General features: G+C 40.6%; 1 protein-coding gene across 1 annotated transcript; it reads right to left on the bottom strand.

Annotated features, from left to right (window-relative positions):
- Positions 1 to 5,357: 5,357 nt before the first annotated feature.
- NOM1 (nucleolar protein with MIF4G domain 1) lies at positions 5,358 to 19,702 on the bottom strand (the record flags this gene model as incomplete). The annotated part of the gene is made up of 11 exons (XM_080611789.1): positions 5,358 to 6,180; positions 6,713 to 6,822; positions 7,440 to 7,571; positions 7,941 to 8,073; positions 11,881 to 12,002; positions 12,533 to 12,700; positions 13,870 to 13,980; positions 14,486 to 14,809; positions 16,700 to 16,895; positions 17,831 to 17,955; positions 18,803 to 19,702. The coding sequence occupies 11 exons, from the start codon at positions 19,700 to 19,702 to the stop codon at positions 6,003 to 6,005; spliced, it is 2,499 nt and encodes an 832-aa protein (XP_080467915.1). The 3' UTR covers positions 5,358 to 6,002.
- Positions 19,703 to 20,625: the final 923 nt, after the last annotated feature.

Genomic DNA, 20,625 nt, shown 5'->3' on the forward strand with positions numbered 1-20,625 from the left:
CTGAAGTAACACCTGTGTGAGTAGACGGTTTGCCATAATAAAACTTATAAATTTTATCCACATACTCACTATTCAGCCTGTGGTCAGGTGCTGTTCAGTGTAACACAGACTTCAGGTGATGGGAAGCCCAGGATGGAGGTTTTAGTGGAGTCATGCCAAGGTGAGAAGGCCAACGTAGGTGTCTAAAGCTGGATCACTCCCAGGGAGCAGCAACTCCTGGCAGCTTGGGCCATGCACCATGGAGAAGACCTGTTCTGTTGAGCCTGAAGCTGCCCAGAGAGACACCTCTCTTATCACTACAGATCCTCATGGGTGCTCTTTGCTTTGGAGATGGGAGGAAGGAAGCTTTTTTACCAGCGAAGGATGGCGAGATACCCGAAACCCCCACTCCTTTATTCTTTCACATCCTCACCTTTAGGACTGAAAAATACATCTAGAGGTTAGATTTGAGATTGAGCAGCAGAAGAATATGCGATAATGTTGAAAAAGCTTCCATATTCTCTTCTGCAAAACCTGTTAGTTCTGTGCCTCTGGCAGCTGCACGTCAGTCCTGACTAGCCCTGGCTCCTCCCTGGAGGAGGCCATTGCAGGGAAAATGTTACTCAGCATCCATGAAGGTGTCAGAAATCTGGCTAGGAATAAAGATTTGCTTCTCCAGCCCTTAGCAGCCTGAAGGCTCCTTTAAACTCACAAGCCTGGTGTAAGGTTTCACAAGGCAGCCCAAGACACATGGATGCGATCTAGTGTCTCTCTGGATCTGATTCTCACATCGCTTTCAGACCACAGGTAAGGAAAACAAAACCCACATCAGCTTTCAAGCTGACCCACTGCCTGCTGCTCAAGCTCTGAAGGGGTGGTGAAGAGCTCCCTAGAGCCTCCCTGGACAGCCTTTATAGGAAAATAAAGGAAATACAGGAAAATGTAGTAAATGCCATTGCTGTCCCTGCCTTTCTGCACCACTTCCTGATCTCTGCTGCACAGTAGCTGCGTAATCCTTGGCGTAACAAGTATCTTCAGAAGACCAACGGAGTCAGTTTCAAACCATTTAGTTAGGGAAATTTGGAAAGTAAATGCCATCCAGGCAACATTTTAAGGGTGAACTGAACTACAGAGTAAGGTAAAAAAAAATCCATTCAGAATCTAAGGCTTTGGCTGAGGAGGAGGAGGGATGATTTTGTGAATAAGACGCAAGCCTAGGAAATGCAATCAAGATGACTTATTTTTCCCCAAGGTGACACCAAGTCAACTTGTTTTCTCTGTACTAGAAAAATGCATTGTTCCATCTCCTGACTGTAACAAAAAGCTGTTCCTGCAGTGGGCTTCACTGCCTGCTGACAATAGTCTGTTATTTCATGCTGGAGCCATGTGTACCTGTGCACCCAAGAGACTTGAGGGTATTCTTATCGTCTGAGAAGTAAAAAGCCCATAATGGAGTTTTTAATGAAAAAAGTGTCATGCTTGGAAGCCTTTCACTTATGAAATGAAACCACCATTTCACAGTTACTGACAGTAAGGACTTTGAAGGAACTATTCAGAAAAAGTCTCTATGTTTAATTTCACTCTGTACCTCTCATTCTAGTTACATTACTTGGACATTTTTGAATGTGTTCACTTTGAAGCCCTCCTTCACACAGCATGAGCTGATTTTGGTGTGTGAACTGTTTTGTCCTAGGACACAAGTTTTAAGGAATTTCTGGTGCCAGCTGGCTCTTCCTAAGCTTTTTCTCAGTAGACACTAATTTCATTTCCTTAAAGTGTTATTAGGGAAACCACATGATATCCGATTCTGAATTGTGCATGCATCTAAATTAGCGGAAGGCTACTGTAATTGGCTTTAAAGCAAGGATGCAGGTCACACCAGAATTTGAGGACAGCGCAGCTATTTTATATGAGCAGCTGTAATGTTCATGCCTGCAGGCCTCATGGTAAACTCAGCTTTACTGGAGGGGGAACGAAAGTTCCTCCAAGAGATGAAATCACAAGAAGTGGCATATGGTAAAAGAGTCATATCTCTACCTACCATTCCTGAAATCAGTCCAACCTGAAAGTCTTGGGTAAAACTTACACCCAGCCTTTGGAAAAGTGACTCTATGGATCAAATTGTCTCCTGAAAACAAAATAGCTTCATCTACTGCAGGAGAAAATCAAGGATTGATTCTTGCACACATGGAATGTAGCGGGGCACTAAGCCCCCCTTACACCCAATGCAACAAAAAGTTGAGTATTTGAGTTGCCACTCATGTATTTATTAAGCTGAAAGCACGGTCGTGCACATTTGGCACCACACTGCTCCCAGGCTGTAGCTTTTCACATGCAAAGTTCACCCATAGAACAATGCAAACCAAACGATCCCAGATGTGGTTTAAGCACAGTATTGGGTTGCACACCTTCGCTACCGCGAGGCAGGACAGACAGTACAGACCTGCTTGCGTCTGCGCTTTTGGAGCACGACTGATACCAACTCGTCATCCCCGGTGTGTGGGACAATGGAAAAAAGTCAAGTTAAAATAGCCCTGCAGATACTTGGCCTATTCAGGTGCGGTGCTAAAACCCTGCCAAAAGGACTTGTGTATGATTTATCAGCGTAACACTCCAGCCAAAGCTAAAAACCAGACTTTGCTGCCCTGTTAATTCTGATACAGAAAACAGAGAAGGTTTAAAACAGCACTGTCCAGCTTAAAAGAAAACAAAAAATTGAAACCATGATAATAGCTGTGAGTGGATAGTGCTGTTTAAAGAGGGAATTGAGATCATCTGCTATATAGCTGAAAAAAAGGAAACATCCAGCATTTAGTTCAAGCAGGTCATGCTGTATTTTCCACTGGCTTGTCAGGAGTAAGGGTTAGTGATGCAGCTGTAGCTGCCTGGTGTATTTCCAGCATAGTGTATTTTTACCAACTGAAAGCCCATTTTTGCTCATGAGGTAGTAACTCCCCCAACCCTCCCTTACAAATGTATTTTGGACATTTTAAGTGCCATCTCCCTTATTGGAATGATCAGGCAACGTTTCTGATAGAGGCTTGATGCTGGCTAACACTTGATATGGAGAAATCTCGACATCTTTGTGTATGTGTGTTATTGAACATTTATTCCACAGCAAACAAAGCAAAACATGTCCAAGAATGGTGTAACTTCCCCAGCAAACTGCTGCCAGTCTGTGCTTTGTGTGCAGTGTTGCAGGAAGCCTCCTGCCAGCACTGGGACTTGCTGCTGTTATAGAAAGACCTCATAGCACCAACAGCCCTGCTATAAGGAGACACTTTGGCAGGACTAACTCTGGTGTGACAAGTTTTTTCTCCAGGGTTAAAAAAGGATGATACTTAAAATCATATGTTATATATGCACACATTTATGCATGTATATCACTAAAATATATATTAGAATTAAATATACAATAATCTCAGCTTTCCTTTTCACAATGTGCCTTTTATCTTTGGGATGCAACTGGACCACAGCAGTGACAGCTCGCAGATGCACGCGTCTGACCACCAGCACACTCTTGACAGGCCTTCCATCTCTGTCAAGCTGTAGCAATATGGTCAGGAGAACCATGATAAAAATTGTTAAACATAACAGAACCACCAACAGCAACTGTCCTCATACCTTCACTATAGCCTGGCAACAGATTTTGGCTTGAAAATTCATTTTTTTTAAAAAAAATAATTTATATTTATACATAAACGTGACAAGTGTAAAAGCTGCAGGCAGGTAAAATCTGTTTGCTTCAGGAACAAAGCAAGGGCTGTAATAACAGTTAAGTTTGAACAAAACATACTAGCTGGTTAGGATAAATAATAACTGATGCTAATCTCAGTGTAAAACAAATAGTAATTTCAGACTGTAAGGTTAGCAACACCTGCATCACACTGCCTCAGGCAGCTGCAGCAAGTGAGTAGACTCCAACCCATAAAACACAAGGCAATCCTGTCACAGGCAGCAAAGGTGGGCAGCTCTGACCATCAAGCAAAGTGTGCAAACAATAACCCATCAGCCTGGCACATTTCATCTAAGGAAGATGTTTCAACATCTATCTGGTGGAGCAAAGTTGCCTTAAACTCGTGGTTAGCACAATGTGCTTCCATTTATGTATTATTAAACCACAGACACGTTGAAACACTGGGTCTACCCAAATCCCTGCAAAAAAGGTAATGAATTAGGTGGCTGCTGCAGCCTGTGGGATGGGGGGTGCAATTTTTACTCACTGAGATCCCAAACATTCCACAGCAGCCAGTTTGTAGGGATTTGCACAGATTTTTTTGCCCGAGTCCAGTCTCCAGAACTAAACCACAAGGTTTGTGGCATGGCTGTTTGTAAGGGAGCTCTTTACATACACTATCCAAAAGTTGTGACTTTTGTAACCATCAAAATAGTGTCAATAATTCTGCTGCCTGTATTTTTGTTAATTGGTATGAATTTTAGCAATACATAAAAGTTTTTTTTCCTCTTCTGCCTGTTGCACATAAGATGTTTTGTATGCTTAAAAGCTGCTAACGGCATAAGACGGGCTGAAGCAAGCATCTTGCTTTGTTCTTTTAATAGTAATCTCTTCTGTGTTAGCTGTTACTGTGCTGGTTTAACCTGGGATTTTGAAACTGAGTGTCTCTGCTCCCAAGACATATTGTTCCCTATAACTCACCCTCTCCATCAGATAAAAAGTGAGAAAACCGCTGGCTGCTGGCAGCTGGGGGAAGCACTCCTTTGCCTGAAAACGTTACTCATATGATTGAGCAAGCAGAGTATTCTATATTCAACTCTTTGATTAAAGCATAGTAATAAAAAAAATTCTTGTCTACCTCCCTTGCTGCAGAAGTGAAAGTTTTCTGGAGGATGCCTACAGGGAGCAAATTCTCCCAAAAGGGAGAGATCCAAAGCAGGTGAATAGATCAGTTGGTATCAAACGCAATTAGGAGGCATCAGAAGGGAAGAGACGATTGGACACCAGAGGGCAAACCTGCATACAAAAACACGGCTGGCAGCTCTAGCACAGGTAGATGATGCAGCTGCAGCACATGACAATGTGCTTCCCTCCCTCCCCCCAGTTTAAGGTCATTCCTTTCCTGGCAAGCTAGCTAGAGTAAAGCTAATGTAAACAACAAGGCCCTTAGAAAAATTGCAGTTTAATGTGTAATGGTAAAGTAACAAAAGAAACAAACTATTAGCACTGTTACAAAGAAATGCATGATTTTTTAACATCTGAATGGAAAATGCAAGCAAATTCTTTAGAAATGTATTCTCTTAATAAAAGACTCATATTGATATAATTCTTTATGCCTATAAAAATCTGATTATCACAAGTGATTAGGCAACTCCAATTTTAAAGCTGCAAAAAACAGTTTAAAAGAGCAATAAAACCATGCTGTGATCTCTAAACCCAATAAAATTGGGCAACGTCAGATCTTCAAGTCGTTTTACTACAACTTTGACTCCAACTGAAGATCTGTTCCTGACCCACAATCAGGTAAACAATTCACAGAATTAGTGAATAACTAACACTTTAAGAAAAAAAGTTGGTTTCTGTCAAAAGTACTTGTAAAAGTACTCACCAGTACTTGTGCCATCTAGTGGCCTATTTCTTGAGGCAAGTACCATGATTGGTTATTAAAAGCCTTTAGTTAAGGCTCATTCTTTAACAGATGGTGGTCAGCGTTGTGCTATTATTTTAAATAAAAGGCTAAAACATGCAATGCAGAACACTCTTGTGTGATACTCCCAGCTGGCAGTAAATTCTCCCTCTTCCCCTGATAGTAACCATCAAGATGAAGCACTCATACTAAAAAGGGACATGATAAAAAAATGCATTTTCCCTGTCTTCAAAAGGCCTTGTATCACCTTCAATTCAACCTCCAACAACTGTGCAGAGCAGAGTAACTGCATCAAAAACCAGACCCTTTAGACTAAGATGGCTCTCGTCATTCTCAATTATTTGGGTCTGAAAGACTATCAAACCTTTGCATCTTTGTGCAGACTCAAGTTTCTCTACGAGTTTTATTAGAAAAACAGAACTACAACCTCAATTTGGATTCTTTTGCTTGCAAAGCCTTGGTTGCTAGTTCAACTCTTTCTTTTAATAAGCTAGCTTCTTCAGCAGTTTTTTGGGCCTGTACATTTTTCAGTAAGAAGTGGGTAAGGAAGAGTTTCAAGCCTTCCCGTAGCATTCCCAGTTTGGGGTTGTCAGATATCCTGTAAAGATACAGATCAAAAAGTGAATTTAGTCTTCTACTGTTTTCGAAGTTTCTTAATTTTCTTTTTCTTTATCTTCTTCAGAGAACACAAGGGAAAAAAAAAAAAATCCAACCTATAAAAGGAGCTTTTCTGATGAGGCTTTCAAATTACCAGCAAGTCTACGTTGGTTTGGCAAACAGCCCAAACACACTCAGCGTACAATTGAACCTCAACAATAAAATGGATTACTGGAGCCTCAGACTTGCTTTATGTAAACGATTACATTACAGCAAAACCTGAGGCGAATAACATGTCTCAGCTTCCTTGTGTTGCAGCACAAGGGTTGAAACATCATCACCCAATTTGATGGGTTAGCCTGTACTAACACACAAATTATAAGTTTCACCCCAGTCACCCAGACGAGTTTACTTGTTAAGAGATGGGTGTCTGATCTTTGGAAAAGGCACTGTATAATTCCCAACAAGCAAACTTCTTACCTTCTTAATTACTACTCACCAAGGGTTCCCTACAGATGTCTCTGCTCACCTACCTCACAAAAATGTCACAAAGGTCTTCAGCATCTGTTTTGATTAACAGCATGCTTAATACTTGTCGCAAGAAACGGACTTTGGGTTTATCTAGTTCGCTGAATTCGATTACCTAGGAGAGAGGGAGAATTGGAGTATTTCAAACAGACGAATTCTGTACTAAATGAACAGCTTTTAGCACACCAACTGGCCTCCCATATATACAGAGTCTTAAGTTCGGCACAGAAGAATTAGCTGAGAACGCTGCCTCTAAAACCCAATCAATAAGGAACGCAGAGAACTTTTTAAGGAATTAACCTGTCTACTAGTACCACAGTATCAGGTATAATTTTTCAACTAGATAAATCCAAGTGCTCAGTAGATTACTTTCTGGTCTAATAAAAATCAACACCAGCTAAAAAGCATAGCAGGAAATCCACTGACAAAGCCTATTAATGAAGGGGCGTTAGTTCCAACTCAGGATACTCTGAAGAATATAATCTTACAACTGCTCTAGATATAGAACTGTAGACTTTCTGTATGCCTGGGTCACCACAGATTCCCTTTTCCCAAAATGATAGTGTTACTGTAACCAATTGGGTTAATTTAGTAATTTTAGAACAAGTTTTGTCTTGGCTTATGAACTTGAAAAGCTAAAGCACCAGCTAGGTACCAGAGAAAATACATTTTCCATAGAATCAGCAAATGCAATGAAAACACAGAAGTATTTTGAAAAGAAAACACACCAACCTTGAGAACTGAAAGTGACAATGATTTTGTTCTTAATAAATGAACCAACAGCGAAACCAAGTTGGAGATGGCAGCAGCTGACAGGTTTTCTAAGTCTTTGATTTTGTCCCAAATACTAAATTGAAATGTCACCTAAGTGTCAAAGGTAAAAAAAATTAATCCTACAATCAAGTGAATGCTTAAATGAGTAACAACATAACAAAAAAGCTTCTGATCTTTTATTCTTTACGATCCCTCTGTGAATTAACAGGTGCTTGATCAGACTGTTCAACTCCTCTGAATTGTGTAAAACGAAGGAAAGCAAGCCTTCCGCTGTAGTTACTTTATTTCCTATTCAGACCTCACCATGAGCATGCCTTACCAAATGCATAGCTAGACCAGCAGAATTATTTCTCAGAATGAAGATCTTAAAAGGCATGCATCCATTCTCAGGTATTTAATAGCTGTCTTCCTAACCACAATAGCAACACTAAATCAAAGTAGGAACAGATTTTTCTTCACCTGAAACCGTCTTTGATATTCACAAAACTTGTTAGCCAAAAATGCATAGAAGGGGTTATATGTCTTCTCCTGTAAGCAGCAATGAAGTGCAACATGAATGATTTCTCTCTCCTGCTGATCTTTCAGTCCAAGCCTAAAATTCCACAACAGAATGAGAATCATTTAGTAAGGAAAAGATTACCGACACAAAGCAAAAGCTACAGTCAACATCCAAGAGTAATAACTTGTTAAAAAAGAAAAAAACCCAAACACTACATTCAATTTCACTTGTGAGGAAGTTCTTGCAAAAACAGTCTTAAAAAAACACTATATGGACAACCCCTTAAAACTGTGTGCTACATCAGTATCCTGGTATGGCAATATGAAAATGCTATAGTCTTATTGACGTTAAAAGGATTGGCTGCAAAAGCAAGACTTCAACAGACAGAAGTGGAATGATACAAGCGTAATTAGTGCCTGAGGAAGGAAAGGTAGATCACTCCATATTTGTAGCTCTTCGTGAAGAAAAACAGAGAGAGCACTGCCATCATGAAGTCTTGTGCAGCAGCAGTGCAGCAAGTGTTGTTGCATGGTGTACCAATACACACATTAAATAGTGAAACAAGAACTGTAGCACCCTGTTGCAGTTATGTCACACTTGTAGCTATGGTCATGTGGGGAAAAGCAGATTTTGGATCAGTATAAGCCTTTTTAGAGAAACATGTCCAAGGCACCCTTCACTTCTATGAAGTATCTGCTTTTACTAGGGATAATATATTAGGATGTTTTTCCCACTTACTTAGTGATATGAATCTTTTAATCTCTAAGTCAACTCCATGCTACATAATACTTGAAATTCATTATTGTTTGATATTAAAAGGATGCAGTCAGCCGTTTCAAATCACCTTAACACCCCCCCCCCCCCCCAAAAAAAAAAAAAAGCCTGAAGAACAGAGTCAACAGTCAGTATCAATGTTGGCTGCCTCAGCGTAAAGGCCAACGACTGAACAGCCTTCCCACTTGAACAGCTGACCAGTCTAAAAAGAGAGCTGAGGCACTTTGGGGCAGGGATTGGCAACTAACTCGCAAGGCACCTGTTCTGTGAATAATATGATTTAGCTTCCCAGGCTGCCAAATGCTTGGCAGCATTAAAACCAATTAAAATGAAAAATGCTCCATATTATAGTCTGACAAATGTCAAACAAAATTCTTTTAATTGTTTAAAGCTCAAGTTTCGTATGCCATTGGTGTAACTCAAGTGTATTTTCTAAGTAAGTTTGACTCCACTGGAACATGCTCTACCACCTGTAGTTTGCCATTGGTTGATTCCAATATCCCTCATTTGTATACACCTCCAGACACCTGCCACTGCATTGGATCACAGACACGCACCAGATTAGTAGAGAAAATACTGTCTTTCAGCCACACTCCCCTCCCCCAGCTTTCAAGGTTTTACAACAGGAAAATCTGGGATGATTTCTAGGATGATTGCTAATGAGCAGTGAAAACTTAGAATTCTACTCCTCCAGAAGAGAACAGCACTGTAAGTGCCGTGTCTGTGATAGAATTTGCTTGCTAACATCAGCCAAGTTCTACCTGATTTTATTAAAGAGCAACAAAAGCTCCTTTTTTAAAACAAGTTTCCAGCTACCAGACATGCACTGTAACTCATGAAGTTACACTGCAGTCACTAATTTGGCTCCATCATAATTTCTATCATGAATTGCTTATTTAGGAAATACTCATGTTGCCAGACAGCTATAACCAAGTAAATCAGCACTTTGATGTTGAACTTTATTCTTACGTTCGCTTCTTTGCAGACCTAGCATTATTTTATCTTTTCAGACCTAACATTCCTAAACATCTAAAATTTAGGAGTCAGGATTGTCTTTCACTGCTGAGCTTCACTGTAAACCTGTAGAGATTTCACAAGCCTGATAATCTTTGATAAAGAATATGCAACCACCTCACCTATTATATCATTCATGACTGACAGTATTTCCACGGACTTGTATGTCTTGATCATGTTAAGAATTTCCTGCTGTATATGGGATAACTGCCTCTGAAGTAGCTTATTTATTGCTAGCAGAAGCCTGCCTCTAAGTAGGTTAGTTATCATCAGCTGAAGCCCAAGACTATCACTGCCTTTAGATCAAAAATAGTAAAGCTCAAACCTTTTAAAAGTGATTTGAAATTATTTTAGTAGATGTGATCACATAATTGTTATCCTGAATTACACACCATACTACAACAGGGTAGATAAAGCTTTTCAAAGTTTCAATTTTTTGTGAGATATAAAATTTCTCAAATTCTTCATGCCCATGAAATAGCTTTTAAAATTGCCTCTGCATCAAACTTTAGAAGCATTCATTCCGCCTGCTGTGTGAATCTGCGGTTTGTGAGGGAGGTGTAGCCTTTCATCTAATGAAATGGATCAAGTCTTACTCTCTCCTCTTAGCCTTCAGTGACGTTCCCAACCCTCCCTTTACATTGACACTTCTGCAATCACAAGCTGAGCCACTTCAGGGAGCTGTTCTGGCTTCAAATTAATTACTTTTACTGTAAGAAGGAAAAAGACAAGCAAAACTATAGTAGCCTGGACTTACAACAATTTAAATTACCATTTAATCACACCTAAACTCTGCCAGAGATATAGCAGCAGATGAGTCAACAAGGGCAGTCAAAATAATTCTTGATATATTTTCCTGTCCTCTTCCTCATGAGACTGACTTCCAACTTATGAATATAAATTCCCATACACTCTGGAACACATGTTCACATTGAAGTTAATCCTTCACTGACAATTCTGTGTACTTTCCATTATACTCTGCCAGATGCAGGCAGATTTCTGAATTCCTCTTTCTGAGCTTGCTGTATAAAAATCAGTATCAAGACACACCAGGCCTTCCACGGTTTTTCTGCCAAGCCTGTATGCATACAGATTTGTATACTAGTTTAAATAGCACAGATGAGAGTCAAGGATCAATTTGCAAATTGAGCTACCACGCCTTGGCAAGAACTGCAGCAGCAGCAGCTAATTTCTTTTAATTGAACAGGCCATATTAAGATATTGGAATGACTCCATCACAGTCTTACATCCAAGCTGTGTTTTACAGAAGTGGCATTTAATCAAATATTAGTTGACTTTATTAAAAAGTCTGTTTTGGTTTGGTTATCAAATTAAATAATAGCATGCCATCCTGGTAAGATAATTCCCTTGAATTAACAGGCTGCAAAAGAGAAGTTCAGACCTGATCTCTCTCCCCTCCCAGTTACTACAGACTTACAGTACTATTCTGACAGACATAAAGAACAGCTTAGTTTACGCTTTTCCTTGATCAAATATTCTTCTAAAGAGCTGTTTGCTAAGTGATAAGGAAACTGGCCTTAATATGGAATGCGACTCTGAAGCAAATCCAAAGCTAAGAGGGAAGTGGAGGTGCTAGAACACTATCAGGTCATGTAATTATGGACAGAGACCTGCAAGATGGATTAAAAAGGTGGTAAGAAGTAAAGGAAGTGGCAGCAGTATGGAAATCCAGCAAGAAAACCAAGAGATATTTTGAAGGGGCTTCTGGTCTGCATCTGTAAGGAAGCAAGTCTGCAACGGACTTCCACCCACTAGATCAGGAAACACATCCTCAATGCAAAAAGATACAGACTCCTGAAGTCAAAAGATGCTGGAAATCAGAGTTATAGACATGAGTGACAATATTCGGGGCTACTCCTTTCCTTCAACTGCCAGTCAGTTCTAACTTCCCTTCTAGTCCCTTCCCTAGTCCTTACACCAGGGTTTTGGTCCTTCTCCTACCTTTTTACTCTACATGGATAGCTATCTATGCACTTCTCTAATTTTATTACCAATTAAATGCGCTTAAGCCCAGACCAACAATGGTATTTTTCCAACCCAGCTAATGCTATTTTTAGCTGCGGGCTGTCTTCTGTGCAAGTCTGTACTTACTTGAGAAGCTTTTCGAAGGCATCCAGGTAGTCTTCACTTGTCATCAAGACACAAAAAATACTTCTCCTGATATCGGTGTTCATTCTCTGCTTACGAGCGAGCTCCATTATCTTTGAACTCACCTGCAAAAAATTAAGATTAAATGCTATTTTATTTATGCTTGCTTTAAGAAACCTATTTCTGCGTAGCCTTGCATAAGATCATTAATGAAGATCTCCAGTAAGCTATGAAGCAGTAGCCCAAAGGTCCTGAGCTTTTGTCCAGAGGCATAAGAATCAGCAACAGCTTTTTCAATGAGGGAAATATATTTTAATGCATTTTAATTGTGCCAATTATTTAAGATGTGCTTCTCTAATGTAAGTCACTGTGACATTCTTACCACACTACTCTCGTAATCAGCGTAGATATATGCCACCCACAGACAGGCAACACTACCTGTCAGAATTTATACTAGGAAATCCACTTTTAAATCCCATCTCTTTTCCACTTCCACAAATGATTTTTGCAATTCCATGGAATGGGAAAAAAAAAAAAAAAAGCTATACCATAGTATTTTTTTTTGTGGGCTCTGAAACAAAATTATGCACTTGTATGAAGAACATGCAAAAGATCACAAACACTGTCTCTTATAACAATTGCTGCTTGGATTTACCTTTCCTATATGCAGTTTCTGCTGAGTCTTGCTATTTGTCTCATCAATCATTGGTGCTCCACTCCAGGATGACCCAACTATCCACCAGCGACCAACCCGATCAGCACTGAGGAGAGATTCCAGGGAGACACGGAGCTCAGTTTCTTTTCCAGAACCACTTTTGTGGACCTTAACAAAATACAAAAACCCCAAAAGCCATTATTTGAAGCTTTCTTTAAAAACAAACCCCCAAAACACAAAACCCCCAAATACTTTAATTGCTTTAAACTACTTTAAAACAAATATTTTAAACAATTAAGTTAATATCTTAATTATAAAGGTCTTCACACATTCCTTCTCCAGTCTTTAGTTTCAGTCAGCAGCCTGAAAGGAATTTAGAAGTCTCCCATATGCTCTAATTTTTCAAAGGTGAGAAGTTGCTTAAATCTACATTTAGAAGCTCTATTTTTTATTAGGGAAAAAAAAAAAAGAAAGAGAAAGAGAGAAATAATCAATTAAAAGGAGCCATCTTCCAACCATAAAACTTGATTAGAATTCAAGACTTGATGACACTGAAGAGTCAAGAGACCGAAGCTGACATTGAGAATCAGCTGCAGATTGTTCTGGTCATGATTTTCCTTTTCAACACTTCTGATGAAATAAAATGGCATGATAAAATGTCTTAAGTTTTGTACAATTCAAACAGCAAAGAGTTCAAACTCTTTAAACAAAAGAAGAATTTTCAACAAAATCCTAGAAGCGTACCAGGAGGACTGTGAAAATTTGAGAGGAAACTCTACAGAACCAGGTTACCTGGGCTTGGTTTTGCCTGGCCTATTATTACTGATGCACACATCCTGCACTTACACACTTCTGAAAATAGTTCTTAATCCAAACAGACAGTTACTTTCATGCATTTTATACTAGGTTGTTCTAGACAAACTGCCCTCTCTCCAGCTTTTCAGAAGTGTTAAGACTTCAAAAATAAACCTGGTGAGGTTAGAAGAGGGTGCCTGCATACAAAATCTATGGAAAAAAGGAACTTGTCATATTGACTCATTTCTCCTCCACAATCATTAAATTTCCCACAATCTCTTTTTCAAGTATAGGACTTTGAGGAAAAGTCTTTGGCTAAGTATTATGTCCTTTCCCAAATGGTTTTGCAGAAGGCTGGTTGACTGCTGAATTAACTTGGACCCAGGACGTATACTTAATTACCTAAGAAGTGACTTTTGTTCACAAGAGTTTGAATGTTGAATGAATTAAAAAATACCATAGCCTGTCAAGCCAATGTACAATACAAATAATTACTTCTGGTTTAAGAATAGCCATACAACGTATGCCGAGAAAGTTCTCACCAGTGTTCTTTGCAATTTGCGGAGTTTTTCAACTGGTTCAGGATCATAACCAGGAATCTTACGCATGTCATTATTCCTTAGTGCCAGCATAGTCTCTAGCATAAACCGAACCTATTGAGAAAAGAAATATTTCTGTGGATTATGTGCTGAAAAGCTTATTAAATAAAAGTGGAAACTGTACTTTGAAATTACTATTCTGTGACAATAAGCAGCTTGGCTAGCAATATACATCAAAAATTAGATTACATAAACACAGAGAAAGACGTTACTTTAACTCCTATTACATACATTTGTGTTCAAGCTTCAATTCAAAGTTTAATCTGCTAAACACCATGGCCATTTTTTGAAGTGTAAAAACTATTATCAAGTATTATCAGGAGCACAAACCAGTCTGAGTTTCACCCATTACAAGCATTTTGGTGGCTGTGTCCAAAGAACTAACAGAGAAAGACAGACAAGAAGAATGCAAATAACTGAATGCCAACTACTGAATATTAATGGTACCTTAGAACCTAAATAGAGTGTAGCAGAAAACATTTTGGTAAATTAATACATGTATTTAAGTGCTTATTAAAGTCTATTCAGAGCAGAAAATCTTTAAAACACACATACATACCCTAGTCTGATCCTGGAGTTTCTTGTCTGCTGTGTTTGCTTTCCTCTGGGCTTCAGTGATCAGTTCCTTCAAAGCCAACGCATCATCTTTTCTTAAGGAAAAGCCCACGTTTTTCAGAAGAAACAAAATCAACTCAATCTCTTTTTCAGTGAAAGCGCTAACAAGCTTTTTCAGAATATCAAAGATCAGCAGGCAATGAACCACATGGAAATTATACAGATGAGCAATCAAGGCAAGCAGGTTTTCGCATTCTTTCCCCTCAGCATCACTTTTAGAGAGTTCATCAAATTTCTTCACCACAGCTTCCAAAAAGTGAGCACCGACCTGGCAGCAGTTGCATTAAGGAGGAAAAAAAAGTTTAAAAAACCCCAGCCATTAACCATAAGTAGATGTTACAGACATCTGTAAAACATTAACTTCTGACACACTGCCACTATTAATTTTAAAGATGTATTGTTGCTCCTCTAAGCCAATATGGATGTTCTACATTTACATATACAAATATCTAAGTGGTGTGACAAATTCTTAAAGTATATGTTATTTAGACCTTATGTATGAAACCAGTTGCCTTTCAATGTCTGTACAAGAAAAGTGAATGTTACGAACTTACAGCACACATACATCAGAATTTGTTTACATAATTTTCATGAACACATATTAGCATCTTCCTAGCTGTCAGGCTAGCATGTTGTTACTGCTAGTCATTCATCCAGTAAAAGCTGCACGTCAAAACCCAAACACATCACAGAGTTCAACATTCCAGAACAAAATCCTTAACAGAAGGGTAAAAAATAATACTGTAAACCAACTCCCAACATACCAAGTTTTCACAGCTGCTGAGCATAAGCTTAGGCTGATTTTGAAGTGGGGGTAAGTCTTAGCCATTTGTCAGTAGTACAACTGGGAAAAGAAAATTTGGAATCTATATTTGTGAAGAGTGAACTGAGGCTGAAGACTGGAATTAGAAACCATACCAAAACATGGGTAGGTAATGAACACGCTGCTGCTAGACAAGACTTCCCACATTATGATGACGATAATTTTTTGCTGATTGTTCTTATGAAAAGCACAAGTCCCAGTAGCAGTACTGACCTGCACTACAAGCCTTGGCCAGCTTAGGTTTTCACTAATCCAATTATCATATTGCACAAATGTATAAACACAGTTACTGGAACCCCAGCTTCTGCATTGTTCAAACTAATCTTAAATGCAGCTGTGCTATCACACTTTTGTGTAATGCATATTCTGTATTTTACAGGAACAAAAAAAAAAGAAAGGTGCATTACAGTAAACCCATTTTAGATTCAAAGATGGTATCTAATAGAGTCAGTAGTACAAAGACAGTCTGGGTATCGTCTATGTATTTCTAATACCTACTAGTGTATCTGTATCTAAAACCTACTACTGGGTATTCTGCAAAGTTCCAAAAAGATTCTGTTTCTCTCCTTTGGACAGCACTATATTATTATGTTGTATTTACCTTTCAAGCAGCAAAGAGGGTAAAAAAAAAAAGTTTTATGGCAAGGCTGCATGGAGAAAGCTGCTGTAATTGCATCCACCTGATATTTAATATGGTTTCAGAGACAGCATTCAGGTCACTATATAAGCTGAAGAACTTGCATAAATAGATCTTTTGCACTGAGATGTAGAAATAAAATGTAGGTGTAGAAAAATGTGATGGGAACATGATGCTGAAACACCTCCGTTTTGTGAAAGACATCTCACTGAAATGAGGTAAAAATCTTCCGTCAGCAGTTTCAGCGCTTCTTAAAAGTAAGCCACAGATGCATCACCTCAATCACTCATCAAGCTTAAAACCACAAAAAAACTCAAAAAAATTTGCCATGCTTTTTGAAGTTTTTTATATTATGGAGTAATTGATATATTCAGCTCATTTCACTGATATCTGCATGATTTGGCTTTAAAAACCAGGACTTTTTCCACCAATGTAAAAGGATTTCTGTAACTGTAGCACTTTTCTTATCTGGATATATATCGTTCAAGAACAATAACCTCATACACCCAAGTGAACAGAAGTAGTCTAAATAAAGAGGAGAAAATTTGAAGCTTAAAACCTGCCAGTTTTATGGATGCAGAAAGATTTGGATTGAAAAAAAGACAAAAAGACAAACAGGCAATTCAAACAAAATATCAAGGGAGACACTCTACAAAAATGTATTATTAAACAAAATTACTTCCAACCGCAAGAATTACCTCAATTCCTACATTATGATGAAGAACGCTGACCAAAAGGACATGCTCCATTATCAATCTTGCAGGCATGGCAACTGCAGTAACACAAGCATTCATGAGAATATCTGTCAGAGTCTCATTCATGTCCTTTCTGCTGTTGGCCATGTACAGCTCTTCTATTTGTCCACTAATGGAGGACAAATTCGGTTCACTCAACCTGTTCAGAAACAGAATCCAATGTTCACTTTTTCTTCTCTTTACATGGTTCCACAATTTTCAATTTACTTAAGAAACTACCTCTTCTTTTTAGAGAAACTAGTTTGGCTTAAGAAGATTAAAAGGTGACCGGAAAGGACCTTTTGTATTTTGCAGTGTTTACCAAACTAACGTATGTTTAATTCTGTATGGTTGTTTTGTTTGGTTTTTAATATTCACAAGTAAAAACAGGTTAGCAGCAGTATTTACAAAGCATGGTCAATGTGCTTCCTTTCACACTGAACAGACTTATTAAGAAGAGAGACTTTGTTCTGAGCTGTTGTTAGGTATAGCACATCAGTCTTTGGAGAAAATAAGTATGAAAATACCGCATAAGGTATATCAAATTCTAAACCACTGAACAAACTGCATACTGTAGTCTGCATTTTATAGGTAACAGATAAAAGAAAATGCCAGTAGATTTATTTTACAATCCTCTAAATTTAAAATGCATAGAAGTGTGAATTACTTCTGTTCTTCAGCACTTGAAGCTATGAAGTGTTGCTCCTCCTCAGTTGCAGTGCTGTAGAAATTTAGTTTTATTTAATTACAAAAAGAAAAGAATGCTTTTTTGGAGGGAGTTATAATACACTATGAGGATTTTTTTTTTATAGGCATACTCTAATTGACACATAGTGAATTATACCTAGCACTTGCAGGCAACTGCTGTGTGGAATTCAGCCCAATCTTAAATTTATTTTCTAGATTTTTCAACTTCTGTAACGACCAACTCTGAAAAATTTATACCAACAAAGATAATTATTAAGGACAGCAGACATGATTGCCAACTTAAAATCAGTTTGTGAAGAGAAAAGTCACATTCTTGCCACTTTTCTTTGAATGATGAGCACTGTCACACTGAACCATAAAGATTAATGACTTTGCTTATTACATTACCTATTAATAAGACCATTCACCATTTTCTTCAGTCTTCCTAATTCTTCTCTTTTCTTGTCATCTAGCATCTCCTGAGCTCTCCTTACTTGAGGGGGAACATACTTCATAGCACTGTGATTACGACTCTTAATAGGAAAACAGTAAGATACCAAATGAAATCTTAAAACATTTAAACACAAATATACATTTCTGTTTAAGATCAATATGCACAACTTCTAGACAAGTATATATTTTACCATCTAATAACTAATGCCAAAGTAACGAATTCATACAGAAAGAAGCATGCAACAAATTAACCTTTATGACCAAAGCAGCAAAACCCCTCTACCCTTTCCATGATTTTTTTTTAAGTTATTAAAACCTGTCATCTTAAATCTTGGTTTTAATCATTTCTAACCAGCTGCAGATGTACCAACAGTTTAAGTTAGTGGCACACTGGCTAAATGACCCATTTCACCTTCTCTTCTTCACCCGTGCTACAAGACCTCAGACCACAGTCAGAACCTCTGGCATCATCCAGAAGTAATGCTCCAGTTTACAACAGATACTAATTTGAACATAAGCTCTCTTTGCTCTTAGCAGAAGCACATGGACTCGATCTTAAAGGTCTTTTCCAACCTATCTGTGTTCTGTGATAATCATGTTCTTTAACGCTGGGGTAAGTCCTTTTTTTTGCTTGCCTCGTATGTATAGGCAAGTCCACAAGCCTTGTGCGTTAGAGTGTTACCTGCCAGCACCTTGACCTGGGGGAACTCTCCCCTCAACACCTCACCACTGTTGCTAGGCCTTGGCAAGCTTTTGAAGACAACGCTGTTGCTGGGCCCGAATCTGTTTTCACCATGATAACACTGCCCATGGCCTGACTAGATAACAAACATCCGTGCTTTACTGAGGTGATGCAAACTGCTCTGTATTGATGTTGTGGCATGTACTTTGAGAAGCAGTTTGCCTAATATAAAGTGAACACCCTACCTCCTCCTCGACGGGGGGCTCGCAGGCCTCTGGCACCCCGTCGTCCTCGGTGGAAGACGATGAGCTTTCGCGCTCCCCCTGTCCTTCCACATCATCCCCCTCGGAGAGGTCTGAGGCATCCTCTGGATCCTCCTCGTCTTCCTCCGGTTGCTCTTCGTCCTCCTCGCCCGGCACCGTCTGTCCCTCCTGCGGCGCCGGCGGTGCCTCCTCGTCGTCGCTGCTCTCGCACAGCTTGCTGAGGCCAGCCCGGGAGCCCAGGGCGCCCAGCACGTAGCCCAGCCCGTCCCGCAGGAAGCTCTGAGGCACCTTCTCCACCGCGGCCCCTTCCTGCTTCTTGCGGCGCTTGCCGAGCCCTAGCAGCCGCTCCAAGCGCCGGATCTCCTTGTCCTCTTCCTCGTTGGCCTCCAATAGGGCCCGCTTCCGCGCCGAGGTGGTTGCGGCGGCAGGGACCTCGCGGGGTGTCGGTGCCGGCACCGCCGGCCGTGCGGCGTCTTGCTGCCGGGGGGGCCCTGGCCGCTGCTTTCCGGCGGCGGCGGCGGGTGAGGCCGGTGCTCTGTGACGGGCAGCAGGAGCCGGCTTGGAAGTAGCTGGCTTGAAAGGAGCCGGCTTCAAAGGAGACGGCTTGGCAGGGGCGACGGGAGCCTCCACCGGCTCCCCGCGTTGGAGGCGGCGGCGGCGGATCCGCTTGAGTTTGCGCTTCTCCTTCCTCGCTTCCCGGCGGCTTCTACGGTTCTGCCTCTCCGAGTCCTTCAGCAGGGGCAGCGGCGGCTGGTCGCCGGCTCTCTGCACGAAGTCCTGCACCGCCTGGCGCAGCCTGTCCAGCTTCCCACCGCGACGAGCGCGGGCTGCCGCTGGCCTCTTCATCTTACCCCCAGCCACGCCGCGCCTGGGCGCCGCCATCTTGAGGAAGAGCCGACTTCCCTCTTCCGCCACGCGGCCGCCATTTCGGGAAGCAGCGCCCCCTGTGGGGCGTTGGTCTCTTCAGGCGGTCCCATCTCTGACGAGGTGGTTGTCGGTGACCGCAGCTCGCTTGAAACTCGTACCAAAGGCGAGAATTCGCAGAGATCTCCTCTTTTTTTTATATACGTATATTTAAGAAAATGTTAGGCTTGTCCCTCTTCTTGCAAAAGGGACAGTCAGTGCCTCATAGCCTTGGCTTTGGTTGCAAGGCCTGATGGTGCGCTGGGTACGAGGCACTCGCTACTGCCTATGGAGGCTGCAGGGGCCAAGGGACACCAACACCCATGGCTTCTCCTCCACCCCATTTTAAGCTTCTTCCAAACCTGCCAGTCTTAGGTGTCTCCTCCTAAGCATGCCAGAGAAAACGTCCTTGTTCATGGCCTCTCTCTGGTGCTAACTGCTCTTGGGGCATTTCCATCTGCCTTGCAGCACAAGGTGATGCAGCTTCTGGGAGCAGTGGCGCCTGCTGCAGGGATGGGGCAGGCACTGCATGTGACAGCTCATCTGTCATTTATGTGATCATTATGTGAGGGAATTAAATGTCCTATGCCAGTTTGCTGCTGTCAGCAGGAAAGCCAATTCGTTGATCTTATTTTTAGTCTCTGTGCTGTACCCTAGGCTTATGCAACCTGCTGGCTGTGTGTTTGTCCTTGTGTCTGTGTCCTCTGCTACCTCAAACTTCAAGACCTAATGCCGGTTCCAGTCATGTCTGGCAGATGCTTGGAGTTCCCCAAAACACTGGATTTCCCCAAGTTTCATCAAAATAGGTGACTGGGTAGAGGAAAGAATTTCTCAGCTGAATGAAGTGCCACAATATGAGCTTAGACCTTAGCAGACACCAGAAAACAGAAATGAAAGCCTGC

Source organism: Psittacula echo (assembly GCF_963264785.1).
Source record: "Psittacula echo genome assembly, chromosome: 2".
NCBI classification, from domain to species: domain Eukaryota; kingdom Metazoa; phylum Chordata; class Aves; order Psittaciformes; family Psittacidae; genus Psittacula; species Psittacula echo.